Genomic DNA, 24,260 nt, shown 5'->3' on the forward strand with positions numbered 1-24,260 from the left:
TCTAGCTACCAGTATACACACCACCACTGGGGACCAACGAAATCCAACCACCTATTCTGCATGATATAGGGTCCTTCGGCAGGGCATACAAACCATAGTGGTTGGCTGGGGGGGGGGCCCATTCAATAAAGAAAAGCGAAGTAGGCGGATGTGCAATTTGCACTGTGGAGCTTGCCAAAAGGGGATGTAATTTGTTGACATAATTGTATTCCAAACCCATCCTTCATTTACTCGCACTGTGGTCCCAAACACCATTTTAGACGAGACTGACCTTATGATCATGTTTACAATTTGTAGTCAATTTTGACACTAGAATAAATGTTTCTGACTCATATCGATGCAGTTTAAGGGAATTGGTTGTTTTTTTAGGGGCAGTCACTCTTTTAAGGGCAGTCTTGAGAGGTGTGTGTTCTTACTGTAACCGACTGTTAAACATCCCTGCCTTCTCTCCTCAGGCTATGGTGGCCTGTTACCCAGGTAACGGCACGGGGTACATCCGTCACGTGGACAACCCTAACGGTGACGGCCGCTGCATCACCTGCATTTACTATCTCAACAAGAACTGGGATGTCAAGGTACAATAGAAAATTGAGTCTCATACATCAAGAAATAAGTCTCTCACTGTTGCTGTTTGTTATAGACCCAGCCCCCAGCTGTGCCCTGGACACCATATGTGAATTGATTGCCCCCCATTTATCTTCAGAGTTTGTACAGTTAGGTGACCTAAACTGGCATATGCTTAACACCCCGGCCGTCCTGCAATCGAAGCAAGAAGCCCTCAATCTCACACAAATGATCTAGGAACCTACCAGGTACAACCCTAAATCCATAAACACGGGCACCCTCATAGATATCATCCTGACCAACCTGACCTCTAAATACACTTCCTGTCTTCAACCAGGATCTCAGCAATCACTGCCTCATTGCCTGGGTCTGTAATGGGTCAGCGGTCAAACGACCACCCCTCATCACTGTCAAACGCTCCCAAAAAAACACTTCAGTGAGCAGGCCTTTCTAATCGACCTGGCCCGGGTATCCTGGAAGGATAAAGACCTCATCCCATCAGTAGAGGATGCCTGGTTATTCTTTAAAAAGTGCTTTCCTCACCATCTTAAATAAGCATGCCTCATTCAAAAAAATGTAGAACTAAGAACAGATATAGCCCTTGGTTCACTCCAGACTTGACTGCCCTTGACCAGTACAAAAACATCCTGTGGCGTACTGCATTAGCATCAAATATCCTCTGCGATATGCAACTTTTAAGGGAAGTCAGGAACCAATATACACAGTCAGTTAGGAAAGCAAACCGACATTTGCATCCTGTAGCACAAACTCCAAAAAGTTTTGGGACACTGGAAAGTCCATGGAGAATAAGAGCACCTCCTCTCAGCTGCCCACTGCGCTGAGGCTAGGAAACAATGTCACCACCGATAAATCTACGATAATCGATAATTTCAATAAGCATTTTTCTACGGCTGGCCATGCTTTCCACCTGGTTACCCCTACCCCGGTCAACAGCTCTGTACCCCCCACAGCAACTTGCCCAAGCCCCCCCCCCGCGCTTCTCCTTCACCCAAATCCAGATAGCTGATGTTCTGAAAGAGCTACAAAACCTGGACCCCTACGAATCAGCTGGGCTAGACAATTTGGACGCTCTCTTTCTAAAATTATCCGCCGCAATTGTTGCAACCGCTATTACTAGCCTGTTCAACCTCTCTTTCGTATCGTCTGAAATCCCTAAAGATTGGAAAGCTGCCCTATTCAAAGCGGGAGACACTCTAGACCCAAACTGTTACAGACCTATACCTATCCTGCCCTGCCTTTCTAAGGTCTTCGAAAGCCAAGTTAACAAACAGATCACCGACCATATAGAATCCCACCGTACCTTCTCCGCTATGCAATCTGGTTTCCGAACTGGTCATGGGTGCACCTCAGCCACGCTCAAGGTCCTAAACGATATCATAACCGCCATCGATAAAAGACAGTACAGTGCAGCCGTCTTCATCGACCTGGCCAAGGCTTTTGACTCTGTCAATCACCGCATTCTTATTGCCAGACTCAACAGTAGGTGAACTCGCCTGGTTCACCTACTGTCAAATCGGAGGGCCTGTTGTCCGGACATCTGGCAGTCTCTATTGGGGTGCCACAGGGTTCAATTCTCGGGCCGACTCTTTTCTCTGTATATATAAATGATGTCGCTCTTGCTGCTGGTGATTCTCTGATACAGCTCTACGCAGATGACACCATTCTGTATACTTCTGGCCCTTCTTTGGACACTGTGTTAACAAACCTCCAGACGAGCTTCAATGCCATACAACACTCCTTCTGTGGCCTCCAACTGCTCTTAAATGCAAGTAAAACTAAATGCATACTCTTCAACCGATTGCTGCCCGCCCGCCCGACTAGCATCACTACTCTGGACGGTTCTGACTTAGAATATGTGGACAACTACAAATACCTAGGTGTCTGGTTAGACTGTAAAACCTCCTTCCAGAATCACATTAAGAATCTCTAATCCAAAATAAATCTAGAATCGGCTTCCTATTTTGCAATAAAGCCTCCTTCACTTTTGCTGCTAAACATACCCTCGTAAATCTGATCCTACCAATCCTAGACTTTGGCGATGTCATTTACAAAATAGCCTCCAACACTCTACTCAACAAATTGGATGTAGTCTATAACAGTGTCATCCGTTTTGTCAACAAAGCCTCATATACTACTCACCACTGTGACCTGTATGCTCTCGTTGGCTGGCACTCGCTTCATATTCGTCGCCAAACCCACTGGCTCCAGGTCATCTATAAGTCTTTGCTAGGTAAATCCCCGCTTTTTTTCAGCTCACTGGTCACCATAGCAACACCCACCCGTAGCACGTGCTCCAGCAGGTATATTTCACTGGTCATCCCCAAAGCCAACTCCTCCTTTGGCCGCCTCTCCTTCCAGTTCTCCGCTGCCAATGACTGGAACGAATGACAAAAATCACTGAAGCTGGAGACCTATATCTCCCTCACTAACTTTAAGCATCAGCTGTCAGAGCAGCTTACCGATCATTGCACCTGTACATAGCTCATCTGTAAAGGCCACCCAACTACCTCATTCCCATATTGTTATTTATTTTTGTTTTTTTTCACCGCAGTATCTCTACTTGCACATCATCTGCACACCTATCACTCCAGTGTTGATGCTCAATTGTAATTATTTCGCCTCTATGGCCTTTGTATTGCCTTACCTCCCTAATCTTACTACATTTGCAGACACTGTATATATATATTATTTCTATTATGCTATTGACTGTATGTTTGTTCATCCCATGTGTAACTCTGTGTTGTTTTTGTCACACTGCTTTGCTTTATCTTGGCCAGGTCGCAGTTGTAAATGAGAACTTGTTCTCAACTGGCCTACTTGGTTAAATAAAGGTGGGGAAAAAAATACATCTGATATACTGTACTTTACAGTACCACCAGATTTTCCTGCCTCTCTAACCTCAAGGCTATGGATAAGACACTGTGCATCCAACAGGAAACCTATTTGTGTGTGTGGTCAGGTTCAAGGAGGTCTGCTGCAGATCTATCCAGAGGGGAAGAGTGTGGTGGCCAACATAGAACCGCTGTTTGACCGTCTGCTCATCTTCTGGTCCGACCGCAGGAACCCACACGAGGTTAAGCCAGCCTACGCTACACGGTGAGTAACCACTGTGACCACACATGCAGCCACGCACCCAAGAAAGGGTACATACGGACACGCTTGGTGCCCAAATTGATGACGTATGTCGCGCAGCTGAGAGTCGAGGGGAGACGAACGGATTGGCTTCAGTCTGTTCCCGTCAGTCGTCCTGATGAGCCCTTCCCAGCCAGATAATTTATGCGTGTAGCTAGAAAGTTCAGTGAGAATTCGAAACTTGTCTGCCGAAGTTGTGACTTGGGAGAGTGTTCAGAATCTTTTTTTTGTAGACGTAGTTGCACATTTTCGGTGAAAACCATGCTTTACCTGTCAGCGTAGCCAATATCAGGCCAGGATATCTAGCTACTTCCCTCTCCTCACTGCCATACAGCAGTGCTCGTCGAGCTGGGGCAAAGGACATTGTGCGCAACTTTCCCCGTTGAGCAGTAACGTTAGACTGTATCATGGTGTCATCCAGATGGTTACTACCAAGGCAGTATTACAAGTTCTTCTTGTGTAGGCTGCTATTCTACTCTAAGTAAAATCAAGTGGGATGGAACAAATTGGCTACATGAACTCCCTCCAGCGACGTGGTACAGCTGCCGGATGGGAAGCAGCTACATAGCACCTCAATACAACACCGTTGCAATGGTCATTTGCACCTGCTTGTCGTCATGTTAGCTAATTGGCTTGTCACGGTGACATTCAGATGGTGACCAACACTACAAGTAATTTCTCCCTCACCAATCAAAATCACTGTTGTTGCCAGCATAAATTAGCTAGTTCCGAAGGGCATATCAGGATGACTGACTGAACCGATCCACTCGACTCTCAGCTACGTGACATACGTCATCAGTTTGGGCACCAGGTCCCGTATGGCCTCTCCCAACACACACACACACGCACGCTGACATAGACTCACACTGGGTCAGATAGGTGACACAGTATGTACACTTACATAGTCACTGCATGCTCACTAAGACGCACTGTATTCAATCACACACACACACACACACACACACACACACAATTAAAAACTGTAATATCTTGTGTTTCACCGAGTCATCGTGGCCGATCGACAGCATGGATAAAATTCAGCTGGCAGGGTTTACGCTGAATCGGCAAGATAGAACAGATGCCTCCGGTAAGACGAGGGGTGGCGGTCTGTGTAGATTTGTAACAGCTGGTGCACAAAATCTAATATTAAGGAAGTCTCGAGGTTTTGGCCACCTGAGGTAGAGAATCTCATGATAAGCTGTAGACCACGTAGCTGTCTATTTACCACCACAAACCGATGCTGGCACTAAGTCCACACTCGAGCTGTATAAGGCCATAAGCAAACAGGAAAACGCTCATCCAGAGGTGGCGCTCCTAGAGGCTGAGGACTTAAAGAAGACAATAAAGAAGTGGTCAGATGACGCAGATGCTAAGCTACAGGACTGTTTTTCTAGCACAGACTGGAAAATGTTCCGGGATTCCTCCGATGGCATTGAGAAGTACACCACATCAGTCACTGGCTTCATCAATACGTTTATTGATGGCGTCATCCCCACAGTGACTGTACATACATACCCCCACCGGAAGCCATGGATTGCAGGCAACACGCTCGTTGGATGTGACGGGGCTTACAAACTATTACAGACTACAAAGGGAAGCACAGTCCGAGCTGTGACACGAGCTTACCAGAAGAGCTAAATTAATTATATGCTTTCTTTGAGGCAAGCAACACTGAAGCATGCATGAGAGTATCAGCTGTTCCAGACGACTGTGTGATCACGCTCTCCGTGGCCGATGTGAGTAAGACCTTTTAAACAGGTCAACATTCAGATGGATTACCAGGACGTGTACTCAGAGCATGCGCTGACCAACTATCAAGTGTCTTCACTGACATTTTCAACCTCTCCCTGATTGAGTTTGTAATACCAACATATTTCAAGCAGACCACCATAGTCCCTGTGCCCAAGAACACTAAGGTAACCTGCCTAAATGACTACTTACCCGTAGCACTCACGTCCGTAGCCATGAAGTGCTATCCCAGAAACACTAGACCTACTCCAATTTGCATACCGCCCCAACAGATCCACAGATGATGCAATCTCTATTGCACTCCACACTGCCCTTTCCCACCTGGACAAAAGGAACACCTATGTGAGAATGCTTTTCATTGACTACAGCTCAGCGTTCAACACCATAGTGCCCACAAAGCTCATCACTAAGCTAAGGATCCTGGGACTAAACACCTCCCTCTGCAACTGGATCCTGGACTTCCTGACGGGCCGCCCCCAGGTGGTAAGGGTAGGTAACAACACATCTACCACGCTGATCCTCAACACGGGGGCCCCTCAGGGGTGCATGCTCAGTCCCCTCCTGTACTCCCTGTTCACCCATGACTACGTGGCCAAGCACGACTCCAACACCATCATTAAGTTTGCCAACGACACAACAGTGGTAGGCCTGATCACCAACAAAGATGAGACGGGTCATGAGACAGGTCAGAGACCTGGCCATGTGGAGCCATAATAACTACCTCTCCCTCAACGTGGTCAAGACAAAGGAGATGACTGTGGACTACAGGAAAAAGAGGACCGAGCATGTCCCAATTCTCATTGACAGGGCTGTAGTGGAGCAGGTTGAGAGCTGTCAACATCACTAACAAACTATCATATTACCCCTAACGAAAAGGAAAAATTAACGATAATAATCATGGTCCAAACACATCAAGACCGTTGTGAAGAGGGCATGACGAATCTTATTTGGCATGGGTCCTCAGATCCTCAAAAAGTTCTACAGCTGCACCATCGAGAGCATCCTGTCTGGTTGCATCACTGCCTGGTATAGCAACTGCACGGCCTCTGACCACTACAGAGGGTAGTGCGTACGGCCCAGTACATCACCGGGGGCCAAGCTTCCTGCCATCCAGGATCTCCCTTCAGATGAAGGCCCTAAAAATGGCCACATACTCCAGCCACCCTAGTCATAGACTGTTTCTCTCTGCTACTGCATGGCAAGCGGTACCGGAGTCTAGGTACAAAAGGCTTCGTAACAGCTTCTACCCCCAAGGCATAAGACTCCTGGACAGCTAATCAAATGGCTACTCAGACTATTTGCATCCCTCCCTTTTACGCTGCTGCTACTCGTTATTATCTATGCATAATCGCTTTAACTCTACCTACATGTACATATTACCTCAACTAACCCGTGCCCCCGCACATTGACTCTGTACCGGTACTCTCTCTATATAGCCTCGCTACAATTATTTTACTGCTGCTCTTTAGCTATTCGTTTTTTTAAAACATTTTTTACTTATCCATTTTTTTACTGAACACTTATTTGCCTTAAAACTGCATGGTTGGTTAAGGGCTTGTAAGTTAGCATTTCACTGTAATGTCTACACCTGTTGTATTCGGCGCATGTGACAAATACATTTCATTTGGATGTGTGCCACATGGTTTGAACATAACCACATCCACATCCACCCCCACACTTCTTCTCTCTGCCGAGCCCTTACAACCTCTAACCCACTTTACTTCCTTCACACACAGCACAGGACAGTATATGTTCACTAAAGGCTCCTAATGTTGTTGGGGTAACTTTTACCTGCTCTATTAAAGGGATACTTTGGATTTGTCAGATGAACTCATTGGATACTATTTTTATGTCTCGGTATCCAGTATGAAGGAAGTTAGGGGTAGTTTAGCGACTCAATGCTACTTAGCGTTAGCGCAATGACTGGCAGTCTATGGTATCTACTAGCGTGCGCTAACGCTAGTTAGCAACTTCCTTCAAAACTGCACGCAGAGACATAAGAATGGTTTCCGCGAGTTCATCGGACTCTGGAGAAGTAGATAAAAGGCTTGGTTGCCAAAATCCCGACGTATCCCTTTAACAGATTATAGGTCCACTCTCATGCTGATGATCCACTGTTGAGAGAAGTATGAACTCAGCCAAAGCCTATTCAGACTCCTGCCTGATGTTGTGATCATGCACAAGATTGTTTTCATCTACGTGCTGAATCTTGGAATGCATTAGTCAGAAGAAGACCACAAAAATGTGACACGTCATTGGCTTGATTCTAGTTCATTAGTTAGTACTCTCCTCTCTGTCTGACAGCTGGGGGGTGAGGTGGGGCTCAGGACAGGAAGAACGTATTTCCTGACTGGGATTGGGTTCAGGGGTGGAGGGAGGAGGGCGGTAGGGGGGCAGTCGTCGGTTCAATTGCAGCTCTCGGGCTTGAGGGAGAGAGACAGGAATAAACAACACAACCCCACTGAGAAGCCTCACAGGAGAGGCAAGAACCCTCACTTAACCCTCCACTGTCCAAAACCAGCTCTGACTTAACCCTCCACTGCCAATACAGTATACTGTGCATTTGGAAAGTATTCAGACCCCTTGACTTTTTCCACATTTTGTTACATTACAGCCTTATTCAAAAATTTATTAAATCGTTTTTCCCCTCATCCATCTACAAAAACTGTTTTTTTAGAAATGTTTGCTAATTTATAAAAAACTGAAATACAACATTTGCATAGGTATTCAGACCCTTTACTCAGTACTTTGTTGAAGCACATTTGGCAGTGATTACAGCCTCAAGTGCTCTTTGGAATGACGCTACAAGCTTGGCACACCAGTATTTGAGGAGTTTCTCCCATTCTTCTCTGCAGATCCTCTCAAGCTGTGTCAGGTTGGATGGGGAGCGTCGCTGCACAGCTATTTTCAGGTCTCGCCAGAGATGTTCGATCGGGTTCTAGTCCGGGCTCTGGCTGGGCCACTCAAGGACATTCAGAGACTTGTCCCGAAAGCCACTCCTGCGTTGTCTTGGCTGTGTGCTTAGAGTCATTGTCCTGTTGGAAGGTGAACCTTCACCCCCAGTCTGAGTGTACTGAAGCAGGTTTTCATCAAGGATCTCTTTGTACTTTGCTCCATTCATCTTTTCCTTGATCCCGAATAGTCTCCCAGTCCCTGATGCTGAAAAACATCCCCACAGCATGATGCTGCCACCACCATGCTTCATCATAGGGATGGTGCCAGGCTTCCTCCAGATGTGACTCTTGGCATTCAGAGAATCTTGTTTCTCATAGTCTGAGAGTCCTTTAGGCGCCTTTTTGTAAACTCCAAGTGGGCTGTTGTGTGCTTTTACTGAGGAGTGGCTTCCGTCTGGACACTCTACCATAAAGGCCTGTCAGATGGAGTGCTGTAGAGATGGTTATTTACATTTACATTTAAGTCATTTAGCAGACGCTCTTATCCAGAGCGACTTACCCTTCTAGAAGATTCTCCCATCTCCACTGAGGAACTCTGGAGCTCTGTTAACGTAACCATCGTGTTCTTGGTCACCTCCCTGACCAAGGCCCTTCTCCCCCCGATTGCACAGTTTGATCGGGCAGATTAGCTCTAGGAAGAGTCTTGGTGGTTCCAAACTTCTTCAATTTAAGAATGATGGAGGCCACTGTGTTCTTGGGGAGCATCAATGCTGCAGAAATGTTTTGGTCCCTTCCCCAGATCTGTGCCTCAACACAATCCTGTCTCGGAGCTCTGCGGACAATTCCTTCGATCTCATGGCTTGGTTTTTGATCTGACATGCACTGTCAACTGTGGGACCTTATATAGACAGGTGTGTGCGTTTCCAAATCATGTCCAATATATTGAATTTACCACCAATCAAGTTGTTGAAACATCTCAAGGATGATCAATGGAAACAGGAAGCACCTGGACTCAATTTAGAGTCTTATAGCAAAGGGTCTGATAACTTATGTTAAAAAAAATGTAATACATTTGCAAAAATAAACTGTTTTCACTTTGTCTTTATGGGGTATTATGTGAGATTGATGCGGGAAAAAATGTATTTAATCCATTAGAGAAGGCTGTAACGTAACAAAATGTGGAGAAAGTCAAGGTGTCTGAATACTTTCCCGAATGCACTGTATAGCACAAGCCTCTCCTACTCTGTACTGTACTATACTGTACTGAATTGGTCTGTACTTGCTCCTGAGCTGAGAATCTGTGTTGTCAGTCTGATCAGATCTGTGTGTTACAGCTATGCCATCACTGTCTGGTACTTTGATGCCAAGGAGCGGGCCGAGGCCAAAGAGAAGTACAGATTGGGTGAGTTACAGTTCTGAATGTTTGACTTACATGTAATAGTGTGCCTGAAACGGTTTATGCACTTTGTACAGTCCACTTTTAAAACAGTATTTAGACTCGTCTCCTCTGCCATTTCTTGTGTCCATAGCAACCGGACAGAAAGGTGTTCAAGTGCCCGTCACTCAAAACAACAAAACCTAAATCCCGTCCAACCCCCCCCACGAGTGCTTTCTGGATGTGCATGTGCCTACCCGCGCTGCTATTGGACATTTTATTCTGAGGGGAGACGCTGTAAACCCAGCAGGCCCTGCCCACTCTGTCTCTGTCAGTCGTCTGAAACAGCTCTTGATTGGCTGTGAGGAAATACGGCAGCATCTGATTGGGCGGTTGAGGGAAAGGGGGCGGAGATGGAACACGGTGGAATCAGTTGGTGAGAAGAGCGAGGCAGGGTCAGACTAACTCAGGTGGCATAAGGGCCGAAGAGGATGAAGATGACTCATCTTGATCAGAGAAGTAAAAAAAAAAAAAATGAGACAAGAGACCGGCTCTTGTTTTTCAGTTTTTGCCCTTTCAATAATCATCGCTGTTTATATTATAATCAGAAAGCAATCTTCTCTGCTCAGCTCAGTCAAAAGATGAGGGTATTTTGTCCAATCAGAAAGCAGGCCTAAGGAGACAGGAGCACCCTCTGTATGGTCGGAGGAAAACGATTGCATCCGGTTTTCAGGGGAAATGGAAAGCGAGCCTGTGACGCGACTTCCACTTTTGGACGTTAGCAATCCTAACTCCTCCAAATGTATTAGATTGGTTCAACAGTGCAGAAGAGAACCTCCCCCAACATTTTTTTCTTTCTTCTCTCCCATCAGGTTAGAACAGGACAGTTAGGGAAAAATGTGTTTGGAGGTCCTGACCATCACACACATCGTGACACATCCAGCATGTTGCCTCAGCTACATCCAGCCGTCAATCAACAACGCGCCGTTAAAGAGGAAGTGACCTCACAGGAAATGAACCTTTACATATCATACAGCAGGGTGGCATTCAGCTTCTCCCAGCAGTCATGTTGCTGGAGAAACTGTTAGGGTTAGGCACCTGCCACCAGCGTACAGAGAAGACTGAAGACTCTCTTTAACGCAGAGAAGCATGAAGACTCTATTCAACTCGACTTTTAACTCGACTAGTCAAACAGATAAAGTGCTTTCACGGCCTCCTCAATAATGTTTGTTTGTTCGTGCGACAGCCAGTGAGAGTCTAAGGAGTGTGCCATGTCGGGAACGCAATGTAACAATTCCAAGAGCGTGTTTTTGTTTGTGAAACGTTTTGAAGGCGGCGCCGACGCAAAGCTCACACAGACACTTCCACAAAAACACTGGAACCTGTGCAAGCCGTCGGTGGGTCGGGTCGAAACAGGGTTTGCTGAATGTTTCTAGGGTGTATTTTGTTGACGTGTGTACGACTGTGTGCATCTGTGTACGTGCGTGAGGGAGTGTAAGAAGATGTACTGTACAAGCAAACCTGTTTCTAGTACCTTAGTGGTCCCAATTGCACCTGTATGCCCCAACCCTACTGGTACCAAGACTAGAGGCTGCATCAGCACTATCAACATCACCTACAGTGCATTCTGGTCTACTCACACATACAATCGATTGGACACGGTTTACCACGACATCTGAATCTAACCTGACCTCAAACCCTCAGTCAACCTTGTTCAATTCCACAGAAGCAAACGTTAATGCACAGAAGGGTCTGTGTGAAAGACCAGAAGTCTCCACAAGAATAGTAAACAAACAGAAATTTGACCAACTGGGGCCATTTTGTTAGTCTCCATAAGTATAGTTCTATGGGGTTAAGGTTTGAATTATGGTTAGGGGTTAAGGTTAGGTTTTGGGGTTAGGGGAGGGAAAATAGGATTTTGAAAGGGAATCTGTTTTGTGTCCCCACAAGGCTAGTTAAACATGACTGTTTGTGCATGTGTGCACCCTGGTCTTGAATGGGGGTGAGGATGCGCTTGACTTTGTGTGTGTGTGTGTGTGTGTGTGTGTGTGTGTGTGTGTGTGTTACAGACTGGGTAAGAGAGAAGTAAAAAATATCACTTTTCAGAAATGCTATCTGTAAATGATAACAATGGAAATGTAGAAAATGCTTTTATGCTGTGGATAATATGGTTATTGAGATGCAATAGTAACGAAAACAATGAGAACAAAAAAAGTTGCCTCATTTTTTTTCAGAATTTTGCAGTATTTAATTAAAATGTGTTTTTGTATAAGAAGACTTGTTATTTTGCCTTCTTGAATATGGAGTACTGCTTTCTGATTCTGGACAGAGTCACTGATATCACACAGAGCATGGACCTTCACACTGTGGAAGTTCAGGGGAATTATGGATGCTATTTATACACACACACACACACACACACTGAGGCCATACAATAAGAAGTCCAGTCTCTCTAACCACAATTCTGCAGCCATTTCCTCTCCCAGACCTGTCTCAGCAGGAGTGATGGAGGGAAGAACAGGGAGGTATAACGATGGAACAATGGCAAGAGAAACAGAGAGAGGAATACAAAACTGTGGTAAGGTTGGCAGATTGCATGTCACTAAAGAGTTGAGGAGATTACAATGTGGTCACACATTGCAATCGCACATTGTTTTGAAGAACGGAGTGAACTCGAAGGTTCCATTCCAAATGACAGTGCACAAATACAGTACACTATTTTTGATCAGTAGTGCACAAGGGAATAGGGTGCCATTTGGGATGTAGTCTATGAGATCCCCTTAATCTGCCCCTCCCCCTATACTAACCCCATACCTGCTCCTCCCTCTACTACCTCGTTTCATAACCCCAATGCTCGTAGCCTCAGCCCCCTTTATGTAACCGTATCAGTATCACGTATCTACCAACACGGCTGCTACAGTATGTGCCAACATAAATCCACTCACACACACACACACACAAAGATGCACACACAGCGAGAGAGCGAGACACACCACACATCATTTGGAAGATTAACACAGCCACACAAACACACACCAAGACAATGGTCCGAGTGCCTCTCACTTCTCATCTGGAAAAAAAAACTTCCACTTATTTTTCTGCTCACTCCTGGAGCCAGTCCAGAAGTATATAGTCACCACACAAGCGCCTCTTCTGATAACCACAACTTCAACACCTCACTGCTCAGTGTTCAGGGCCCATCTCCCAAAGCATCTCAAGAGTAGGAGTGCTGATCTAGGATCAGTTTAGCCTTTAAGATCATATTCATGAGATTATAAACTGATCCTAGATCAGCACTCGTACTCTGAGGCGCTTTGTGGATACTGGGGCCCAGACATCCAAACCAGCAGGCTTGCCTAGTTGAATGGACTGTTCCTGTTGGAATAGTACCGTGGTGTGTTGCCCTTCAATTATCACAGTATAAAACCATTTACAGTTAGCACTTCCATTTTAAAAGCGTGATCAGCATAAAGTAAAGCCCTGGCATCTTCTCTTTCACAGAATTTAGCAGACGCTCTAATTCAGAGCGATTTACAGTGGTTTTAATACTGGTCCTCCGTGGGAATTGTAAGCCACAACCCTGGCATTGCAAGTGCCGTGCTCTACCAAGTGAGCCACACAGGACACCTATTTAGTCTAACCCAGGATGTTGACTACTGAGAGGTCTTGGAGGTATGTTCTGTACTAGTGCACACTTCTGCCATTGACTTCAACTAAAGAGGTTCTCCCACCTAAAGCTTTCACCAACTTCATATATTCATTCCATTTCTCTCGGTTTCTAATCAGATTTCCTCCCGTCCCTCCCTAGCCCTGAGCATTATTCAGGTAAACGCTAAAACTGATCTTAAAGCTGGTGTGTGTGTGCGTGCGTGTGTGTGTGTCCAGCATGGTCAGTAGTAGGGTGGCGTGACTGAGACCAGAGTGTCAGCTGCTCATCACATCAAAGGGTTGTTGGCCTTCCTGAAAGCCCCTTGTCAACACACACACACACACACCCTTGTTCCTGAGACCCCCCATCTGCCTCCCTGTGCTCCTCACGCTAAACAATTGTCAGGTAGGGCGGGCATGGTCGGTCGGTGTCCCCAAGGACTGCAGGGAGACAAAGGGCCCACCGCACAGAGAGACCGACAGGAAGAGGTCCCCCACTTATCCTACAGTGACCAGTCACACATGCACGCACACACACATCCAAAAGCAGCAGTAAGCTACAGTCATTGACACATACAGTGCCTTCAGAAAGTATTCACACCCCTTTACTTTTTCAACAAAAAAATAATTGTGTTGCAAAGAGGGATAAACATTTATTTAATCCTCTTTTTTTTCAACAATCTACCCAAAATACTATGTAATGTCAAAATGGAAGAGAAATTCTAGCAATTGTAAAAAATAAAAAAAAAAAATAATAATAATAAAACAAATATATCTTGATTAGAAAATTATTCGACCCCGAATTACCTTTGGCAGGGATTACAGCTGTGAGTCTTTCTGGGTAAGTCTCTAAGATCTTTGCACACTTGGATTGTACAATATTTGCACATTATTCTTTTTTTTTATTCTTCAAGCTCTGTCAAGTTGGTTGTTGATCATTGCTAGACAGCCATTTTCAAGTTTTGCCATAGATTTTCAAGCCAATTGAAGTCGAAACTGTAACTAGGCCACTTAGAAACATTCAATGTCATCTTGGTAAGCAACTCCAGTGTATATTTGACCTTGTGTTATCGGTTATTGTCCTGCTGAAAGGTGAATTTGTCTCCCAGTGTCTGTTGGAAAGCAGACTGAACCGGGTTTTCCTCTAGGACTTTGCCTGTGCTTAGCTCTATTCAGTTTATTTTTATCTTTAAAAAAATCCCTAGTCCTTGCCCATAACAAGCACACTCATAACATGATGCAGCACACGAAGTTCATTTATTTTTTGCAGTTTTACTTTAGTGCCTTATTGCAAACAGAATGCATATTTTGGAATATTTGTATTCTGTACATGCTTCCTTCCTTGCACTGTCATTTTGGTTAGTATTGTGGAGTAACTACAATGTTGTAACTGTTTTAAAGTCACCATTGGCCTCATGGTTAAATCTCTGAAAGGTTTCCTTCCTCTCTGGCAACTTAGTTGTGAAGGATACCTTTGTCTTTGTAGTGATTGATACACCATCCAAAGTGTAATTAATAACATCACCATGCTCAAAGGAATATTCAATGTATTTTTTTTAGATACATCTACCAATAGTTGCGAGGCATTGGAAAACCTTCCTGGTCTTTGTGCTTGAGTCTGTGTTTGAAATGTACTGCTCGACTGAGGGACCTTACAGATAATGTGTGTGTGGGTTACAGAGATGAGGTAGTCATTCAAAAATCATGTTAAACACTATTATGGCACATCGAGTGAGTATATGCAATTTGTTACTCCTGGACTTATTTAGGCTTGCCATAACAAAGGGACTGAATAGTTATTGACTCAAGACATTTAGGCTTTTCCTTTTTAATTAATTTGTAAAAAAATATAATAATAATAATACTGACATTATGGGTTATTGTGTGTAGACCAGTGACAAAACAATCTACATTTAATCAAGTTTAAATCCAGGCTGTAACAAAACAAAATGTGGAACAAGTAAAGGGGTGTGAATACTTTCTGAAGGCACTGTACATGGAGAACATTCACACCCCTAACATCAACACTACTGTAACATATTTAGAGTCAGAGATTCTAAGCACATTTATAAAGCCTATCCAAACACAATCCAACTGGAAACTAAGGTGGCATTTCTGTAGAGGCATAACTTTTTTTTGAAACATTGAAATGTTGTTCAACAAAAACAAAAAAACACTGATAACCAAACTCAACACGTAACTTCTCACCAAAATGGTTGCCCACGCGTGCGTAACAGCCGGGCACAGCAATAAAGCAGCACAGACTGCACTGAACCTTCTAGAAAAAGTTGATAGCTTCACCGTGTCCAAGGGTTGTTTTTATACCTTTCACATGTTCCCGACTAATTCGGATCCTAGGAGAAACCCTGACACACAAACAATTTCAAACCCTAAAACTGTTTCATTGGCCCTATGATAATGGAATCTGTTTTGTAGTCTAGCGATCCCCTCTGGTGGCTGAATGAGCTAAACACAAGGTGCAGGTAAAGTAGAAGGAGGTTAACAGGATGCGCCTAGAGGAAATCTGGTAGTAAAAGGAGAAACAGCCTACGTTAAACATTTACAAAATAAAAGACACATTTCATAAAGGAAGATTTATGGCACGGTTTATTTTACGATAACAAACGCTGGACGGCGCTACAACAGTATGTTGGCACGGGAGCACCGCCTCCTTTCCGTGTGTCGTTTGCAGTGTGAAAGTTCACAGGGCAATACAAAGGTCGTGTTGTGTTTTTAGCGAGCTATGGCTGCCTTAAGTTGGTTTACGTGCAGACAGCTGCCGCGGATTGCAAATCAGTTCGCCTGGGTTGTGAAGCACGTCAGGCCTCAGTACCTCGGGGGACTGCCGGTGAGGAGAGTCCACGGGTCGTCGCGGAAATGGGTGGCTGAGAAGGGGCCATGGGGCAAGGCTCGGATGCCAGAGTATCATCTTCTGACAGAACTCGATAAGGCGGATGCCTTGGTAAGTTCAAAGGGACGGTAAAGTCTTGCCATTCCAGAAAATGATGTGCGACTTGATTCGCCTTGTTGCTTTTCCAAATGACTTGACTGTACTCCAGCGTTACAGAAAGGATCTGTGTGCGGACATGAACCACCTTTCTAAATCACTGCTATTTTTGTTTTGCTCTGCAGATGCTGAAAAAGTCCCACGAAACTGGTAACTGCACATTTAGATTAGGAAGAGGTTCAAAGACCTAGGCTATTTATTGAATTACTTTGCTATGCATTTTGCTAGAATTCCTGTTGGCACAGTTAGACCAGTTATTGTAGCGAAAGAAGATAAACACCATATGCATGCATCTGTAGGCTATGTGTTTCCACATCTGAATCCAGAAACGTGAGCAATATGGGAAAAGCTCCTGACTGCAAACACTGGTAGGGTTAGAGAAAGAGGTGAGGGGTTGTTTTCAGACTGGGCTGTAAACTCCGTGCTGTTCTGTTCTAGGGTTCCTGTCTTGGTTCCGGAACGGACTCCTGGCCACCGGGATCGGGGTCATCGCTTTCGTCCAGAGTGATGTGGGACGAGAGGCAGGATATGGTAAGGAGACTAGGAGGACCAGGGGTGTGGCTCTATATTCTATTGGAGAAAGAATAATTATGAGAAAAGACCTTAAATGTTACTGAAACACACCCATTATAAACACAAGTTACTTATTTTGGTCATCCACCTCTCTCTCTCCCTCCCCCACCCCCAGCCTTCTTCATCCTGGGTGGTGTGTGTGTATCGTTCGGCGGGGCGTCCTACGTGGGCAGCCTGTTTTCGCTGAGGAGGATGATGCTTCTTTCCCTGCCTGCGGTGCTGCTGAATGTTGCTGTGGTGAGCAGCGTCGCCCTCTTCTGGCTGTGTGCGGTATCTCTCTACATCGGACGCCTGGAGGTGGAGATTATACATGAGGAGGACGAGGACGATGACGGAGAGGAGTGTCCAGACTGTCGGGACCGCGCCAACCACTCCCATGGCAACCGGCACCACGGCAGCAACAAAGGCCAAGACAAGTAGAGAGTGTGAGTGGCAAAGGTGACGATGTGTGTGTGTGAGTGAGTGAGAGAGAGGACTGAGAGGAAGTGTGTATGACATTCAAAGAGATGGGGGGGAATAAAGGGGATCAGTGAAAGGCATGATTGATTTGGATGGTGGTTGTTTGCTGACCTCTGATATTAATTTGTGTGGTTGGATGTGTTAAATTGCTGGGATAAAGAGTACATTTTTAGTTCATAATATCAATGTTAGATTTTTTTTTTAAATTGTAGTTTGCACAGAGAGTGCCTCGTTTGAGTTGATTTACTCCTGATCATGTTTACTTTATGAATCAAAGTGCCCTGTACAATTCCCAAGCCATACTCTGAGCCAGCTCATGCTGTGTTCACCTAAATATGGTTTTGATTGATGTAAAAAAAAAAAAAAAATTATATCAGTTTATTCTATATTTATTACGAAGGAGTACTTGGATTCTCTGTAGTAATCCATGCTGGTGATGTAGAATGAGGAGATGTAGCCCATGTTGCAGTGTTGAATGGATGAACTAGCACTATGTGAATTTGCGATATAATGTATAAATACTCTAGGTAAGTAATCAGCAATGGTCTATATTTGTGTAATCGATTTTCTCTGTGTGTAAAAGTCTGTGTGTTTTTCTTATGTATTTTAGATTGAAAAGTTTCTTTTAACTCATAAAGGCTTTGGCTTACATTTTTTTCCCCCAAAGGGTTTTGTGATTGAATATACTTTTGTCACAAAGCAAATGACAACAACAACAAAAAATGGCAAAGTGCTGTAAGTTTTTAATTATTTTTATTTAAACATGTTCAATGCAATCTTGATAGTGGATTTCTATAGAGTAGTTTAGTTTTAACTGTAAAGTATCGCTATTTCACACCTTTACTTAATCGAGGCTTGAAAGCTGCAGCCACAACGTAATCAAAATGACCACCCAGAACCTCTTGTCTTTTTGGAGGTATTTTAGTGAGAAACCATAACATTTGTATAACCCATGTGTTTGTGTGAGATGGATATTTACAGTGCATTTGGAAAGTATTCAGACCCCTTGACTTTTTCCACATTTTGTTACGTTACAGCCTTATTCTAAAATATATATATATTTTTAAATCCCCCTCGTCAATCTACACAATACTCCATAATAACAAAGCAAAAACAGGTTTTTAGACATTTTTGCAAAAAATAGATAATTATTTTACAGATTTGCATAAGCGTTCTGACCCTTTACTCAGTACTTTGTTGAATCACCTTTGGCAGCGATTACAGCCTCGAGTCTTCTTGGGTATGACGCTATAAGCTTGGCACACCTGTATTTGGGGAGTTTCTCCCATTCTTCTCTGCAGATCCTCTCAAGCTCTGTCAGGTTGGATGGGGAGCGTCGCTGCACAGCTATTTTCAGGTCTCTCCAGAGATGTTAGATCCAGGCTCTGGCTGGCCCACTCAAGGACATTCGGAGACTTGTCCCGAAGCCACTCCTGCATTGTCCTGGCTGAGTGCTTAGGGTCGTTGTCCTGTTGGAACCTTTGCCCCAGTCTGAGGTCCTGAGCGCTCTGGAGCAGATTTTCATCAAGGATCTCTCTAGTTTGCTCCTTTCATCTTTCTGTCGATCCTGACTAGTCTCCCAGTCCCTGCCGCTGAAAAACATCCCCACAGCATGATGCTGCTTCATCGTAGGGATGGTGACAGGTTTCCTCCAGACGTGACGCTTGGCATTCAGGCCAAAGAGTTCAATCTTGGTTTCATCAGGCGAGAAAATCTTGTTTGTCATGGTCTGAGAGTCCTTTAGGTGCCTTTTGGCAAACTCCAAGTGAGCTGTTATGTACCTTTTACTGAGGAGTGGCTTCCGTCTGGCCTGATTGGTAGAGTGCTGCAGAGTTGGTTATCCTTCTGGAAGGTTCTCCCATCTCCACAGATGATCTCTGGAGCTCTGTCAGAGTGACCATCGGGTTCTCGGTCACCTCCCTGACCAAGGCCCTTCTCCCCCGATTGCTCAGTTTGGCCACTCTTGGTGGTTCCAAACTTCTTACCTTTAAGAATGATGGAGGCTAGTGTGTTTTTGGGGACCTTCAAAGCTGCAGACAATTTTTGTGGTACCCTTCCCCAGGGGCGGCAGGGTAGCCTAGTGGTTAGAGCGTTGGACTAGTAACCGAGCTGACAAGGTACAAATCTGTCGTTCTGCCCCTGAACAGGCAGTTAACCCACTGTTCCTAGGCCGTCATTGAAAATAAGAATTTGTTCTTAACTGACTTGCCTAGTAAAATAAAGGTAAAATTAAAATAAAAAATTAAAAGATCTTTGCTTCGACACAATCCTGTCTCGAAGCTCTATGGACAATTCCTTCGACTTCATGGCTTGGTTTTTGCTCTTACATGCACTGCCAACTGTGACCTTATATAGACAGGTGTGTGCCTTTCCAATCAATTTAATTGACCACAGATGGACTCCCATCAAGTCGTAGAAACATCTCAAGGATGATCAATGGAAACATGATGCACCTGAGCTGAATTTTGAGTCTCGTAGCAAAGGGTATGAATACTTATGAAAATAATTGTTTTCAGGTTTTTTTGGGGGTTTTTTGCACAAAAAAAATGTGAACTGTTTTTGCATTGTTATATTATGTGTAGATTGACGAGAAAATGTTAGCATTTATCCATTTTAGAATCAGGCTGTAACGTAACAAAATGTGGAGAAAAGTCATCAGGTTTGAATACTTTACGAATGCACTGTAGGTATGGTTATCCTCTAGCCTGATCCACCATCCTGACCTGACCGCTGCGCTACAGAGCATTAGCATGCGAGACCTGGATGAACGCAGCGAGTTAGTCGCTAGAGATAATCTGTATGGAGTTGCAGTGTGATGTATTTGATTTCTGCATGGCCTTCAGTACAACTTACTGTATATCATTAGACTTCATGTATGAATATGTACATAAACACAGTTACAAAATCAAACTGGTGTTGTGTGTTTGACCCCTACGTGAAAAGACTAATGTATGTTTGTGGTCGATACTTAAAGGTGCTACGCAGGATTTCTTGAATTTTTGCATTGTAATTTCAGGAAAAGTATTTAATATATTTTGAGCTAATAGTGGAATGATTGTTTTTCCGCAATATTACTTACCCACCGGTATTGTGATATTCGCCTATTGATTTCTCCCTCTGGAGCGGAATCTGTTTTTGACTTTGTGGCTGTGTTAGCTAGTGGAAATCGCTCTGTAATTTCCTTGGTTGATAAAATTCTACACCGTTCGCTCAATTTCAGTTTATGTGCGAAAACAAGCACTGAATAGTGTAGGGAGTCATTGTACCATCTAAATTGCTGTGAAATTACATTTTCAACAACAAGATTTTTTTTAAGCTGTTGGACCAAAACAACTTGCGCGTTGTAATTTCCTTTGTGTAGCACCTTTTTAAAGAGATCAGAATGTTGCACAATCAAATGTAGGCTTATCAGATGTGACACCATAGAAATGGAGTAAGAATATTAAACCAAAATGGCTGACATTTCCTTCATTTAATACCGTGTTGTGTCGTTCGTTTCACTCAACCAAGCATTGATGCCATGTATTCCTCCCATCCTCCTCTCTGGGTACACTACACACAGAGCAGCACCTCAGTGCTGTCTGGATAACACCGGGAGGGTGACGATAGTGATCACTTAATAGGTTACTGCCCAGGTGTGGGTTATCTCTCTCATCCATTGATTCATTCACTGGAGAGGTGAGAAGGTTTGGGTCGAGGCATGAGCTGCTGAGACTCTCCTCTGTCCTGAGGTCAGATGCCCATCCGATTTTTCGATTAATCCTACTTTTTCTCTCTCTACATCAGTCTGTGTCACTCAGGTAAACTCCTGTGCATCTAACCCTCCCTCTCCTCTTCTCTTTCCTTCTCTCTCTCTCCCCACCACTCCAACCCAGGCGTTTTGGCGCAGTTAGTTTCTCATGCAGGGTGTGTCGGTGCTGCATCCTGCCACCCTCCCACCTCCCCTCCTCCTCGGCTGCGTCTGACTGCGCAGGCGGCTCTGCTTGGCATGCAGGCGGCTCCTGGGGCCTGGCGCGTCTAAAGGGCATGGCTACCCAGCAGCACGCGTCCACACTGACAAACACCCGGACCATGGACTGACTCACAACACCATCACCAACCCACCTCACGGCACCATGGCAGGTTATAGATGAGCATATTACCCTCCACTCACAATCTGGACAGAATAGAGGAGGGGAGGGGGATGGGTCTGTGGCAGTGAAAGACTGAGTGGAACAGGCGGTGTGGTGGGGATGGAGAGACTGAAGGAGGAGGGTTAATAGTGTTAAAGGAGAGGAGAGGTGGTGGGGCAAGTAGAGAGGAGGTGGTAAGTGTGGTGTAGTTGGGGAGAGGATGGAGAGAGGAGAGGGGATGTAAAGGTCTAGTAAAGGAACCTTCAGATCTCACTCATGTTTCCCCTACTGTTTTCAGTTTCAGTGTCAGGCCCATGTGCGAAGGTATTTCCCTAGAGACTGCCCTTCCACTCAGGGGCTGAGATAACAGAGCATTCGGGAGGTATTTTTACCCCTGGACTTTTTCAAATTGTACAGCCTTGTTCTAAAAATGATTAAATAAAATGTTTCCCCCACTCTACACATAATACCCCATAATGACAAAGCGAAAATAACTTCATTGGACTCTGTAAACTGGAAACCATATATCCTGAGGATGCATTTATTGTAGCTGGGGATTTTAACAAAGTTAATCTGAAAACAAGGCTCCCTAAATTTTATCAGCATATATCATTCGCGACCAGGGCTGGCAGCATTCTGGATCATTGCTACTCTAACTTCCGCGACGCATACAAACTCTCCCTCGCCCTCCTTTTGGCAAATCTGACCACGACTCCATTTTGTTGCTTCCAGCCTATAGACAGAAACTGAAACAGGAAACGCCCGTGCTCAGGTCTGTTCAACGCTGGTCCAACCAATCGGATTGCTTCGATCACGTAGACTGGGATATTTTCCGGATAGCCTCAGACAACACATTGATGTATACACTGAATCGGTGAGCGAGTTTATTAGCAAGTGCATCGGTGATATTGTACCCACGGTGACCTTTAAAACCTTCCCCAACCAGAAACCGTGGATTGATGGCAGCATTCGCACAAAACTGAAAGCACGTACCACTGCTTTTAATCATGGCAAGGAGACCAGAAACATGACCGAATACAAACAGTGTAGTTATTCCCTTAGGAAGGCAATCAAACAAGCTAAGCGTCAGTATAGAGACAAAGTAGAGTCACATTTCAACGGCTCAGACACAAGACGAATGTAGCAGGGTCTAATCACGGATTACAAAAAGAAAACCAGCCCCATCACGGCCAACGTGAGTAAAACATTTAAACGTGTTAACCCTCGCAAGGCTGCCAGTCCAGAAAGCATCCTTAGCTGCGTACTCAGAGCATGAGCAGACCAGCTGGCTGGCATGTTTACGGACATATTCATTCAATCAATCCCTATCCCAGTCTGCTGTTCCCAAATGCTTCAAGAGGGTCACCATTGTTCCTGTTGCCAAGAAAGCTAAAGTAACTGAGCTAAACAACTATTGTCCCGTAGCACTCACTTCCGTCATCATGAAGTGCTTTGAGAGACTAGTCAAGGACCAAATCACCTCCACCCTACCTGATACCCTAGACTCACTCCAATTTGCTTACCGCTCCAATAGGTCCACAGACGACGCAATCACACTGCACACTGCCCTAACCCATCTGGACAAGAGGAATACCTATGTAAGAATGCTGTTCATCGATTACAGCTCAGCATTTAACACCATAGTACCCTCCAAACTCATCATTAAGCTCGAAACCCTGGGTCTCGACCCCGCCCTGTGTAACTGGATCCTGGAATTTGAAGGGCCACCCACAGGTGGTGAGGGTAGGAAACAACATCTTCAACACTGGGGCCCCACAAGGGCGCGTTCTCAGCCCTCTCCTGTACTCCTTGTTTAACCATGACTGCGTGGCCATGCACGCCTCCAACTCAATCATCAAGTTTGCAGACGACACTACAGTGGTAGGCTTGATTACCAAAAACGACTAATAATAGTGAAGATATGAAAACTATGAAGAAAACTATGAAATAACACATATGGAATCATGTTGTAACAAAAAAAATGTTAAACAATTAGATCTTTGATTTTAGATTATTCAAAGTAGCCACCTTTTGCCTTGATGACAGCTTTGCACACTCTTGGCATTCTCTCAACCAGCTTCACCTGGAATGCTTTTCCAACAGTCTTGAATGAGTTTCCACATATGCTGAGCACTTGTTGGCTGTTTTTCCTTCACTCTGCGGTCCAACTTATCTCAAAACATCTGAATTGGGTTGAGGTCGGGTGATTGTGGAGGCCAGGTCATCTGATGCAGCACTCCATATCTCTCCTTCTTGGTAAAATAGCTCTTACACAGCCTGGAGGTTTGTCAATTTCCAGTTGAAAAACAAATGACAGTCCCACTAAGCGCAAACAAAACGGGATGGCGTATCGCTGCAGAATGCTGTGGTAGCCATGCTGGTTATGAGTGCCTTAAATTCTAAATAATTCACAGAGTGTCACCAGCAACGCACCATCACACCTCCTCCTCCATGCTTCACGGTGGGAACCACACACGCGGAGATTATCCGTTCACCTCATCTGCGTCTCACAAAGATACAGCGGTTGGAACCAAAAATCTCAAATTTGGACTCATCAGACCCAAGGACAGATTTCCACCTGTCTAATGTCCATTGCTTGTGTTTCTTGGTGTCCTTTAGTAGTGTTTTTTTTTTACAGCAATTCGACCATGAAGGCCTGATTCACGCAGTCTCCTCTGAACAGTTGATGTTTAGATGTCTGTTATTTGAACTCTGTGAAGTATATA

The 24,260-nt window shown here is 44.7% G+C and overlaps 1 protein-coding gene, 1 long non-coding RNA gene and 1 pseudogene across 2 annotated transcripts; 2 read left to right on the forward strand and 1 right to left on the reverse strand.

The window, feature by feature from the left end:
* LOC115137073 (uncharacterized) overlaps positions 1 to 12,010 on the forward strand; it is a 38,783-nt pseudogene extending 26,773 nt beyond the window's left edge.
* Positions 12,011 to 15,972: 3,962 nt separating this feature from the next.
* LOC115137074 (transmembrane protein 160-like) lies at positions 15,973 to 20,332 on the forward strand. Its single transcript, XM_029673107.2, has 4 exons — positions 15,973 to 16,345; positions 16,516 to 16,540; positions 16,829 to 16,921; positions 17,079 to 20,332. Exons 1-4 carry the CDS (start codon positions 16,127 to 16,129, stop codon positions 17,381 to 17,383), a joined length of 642 nt encoding a protein of 213 aa, XP_029528967.1. The 5' UTR covers positions 15,973 to 16,126; the 3' UTR covers positions 17,384 to 20,332.
* LOC115137075 (uncharacterized) lies at positions 16,126 to 17,140 on the reverse strand. The gene is made up of 2 exons (XR_003864753.2): positions 17,052 to 17,140; positions 16,126 to 16,960 (listed from the first exon to the last, which is right to left on the reverse strand). It is a non-coding gene; the product is annotated as an uncharacterized LOC115137075 (long non-coding RNA).
* Positions 20,333 to 24,260: the final 3,928 nt, after the last annotated feature.

Source organism: Oncorhynchus nerka, linkage group LG11, assembly GCF_034236695.1.
Source record: "Oncorhynchus nerka isolate Pitt River linkage group LG11, Oner_Uvic_2.0, whole genome shotgun sequence".
Lineage (NCBI taxonomy): Eukaryota > Metazoa > Chordata > Actinopteri > Salmoniformes > Salmonidae > Oncorhynchus > Oncorhynchus nerka.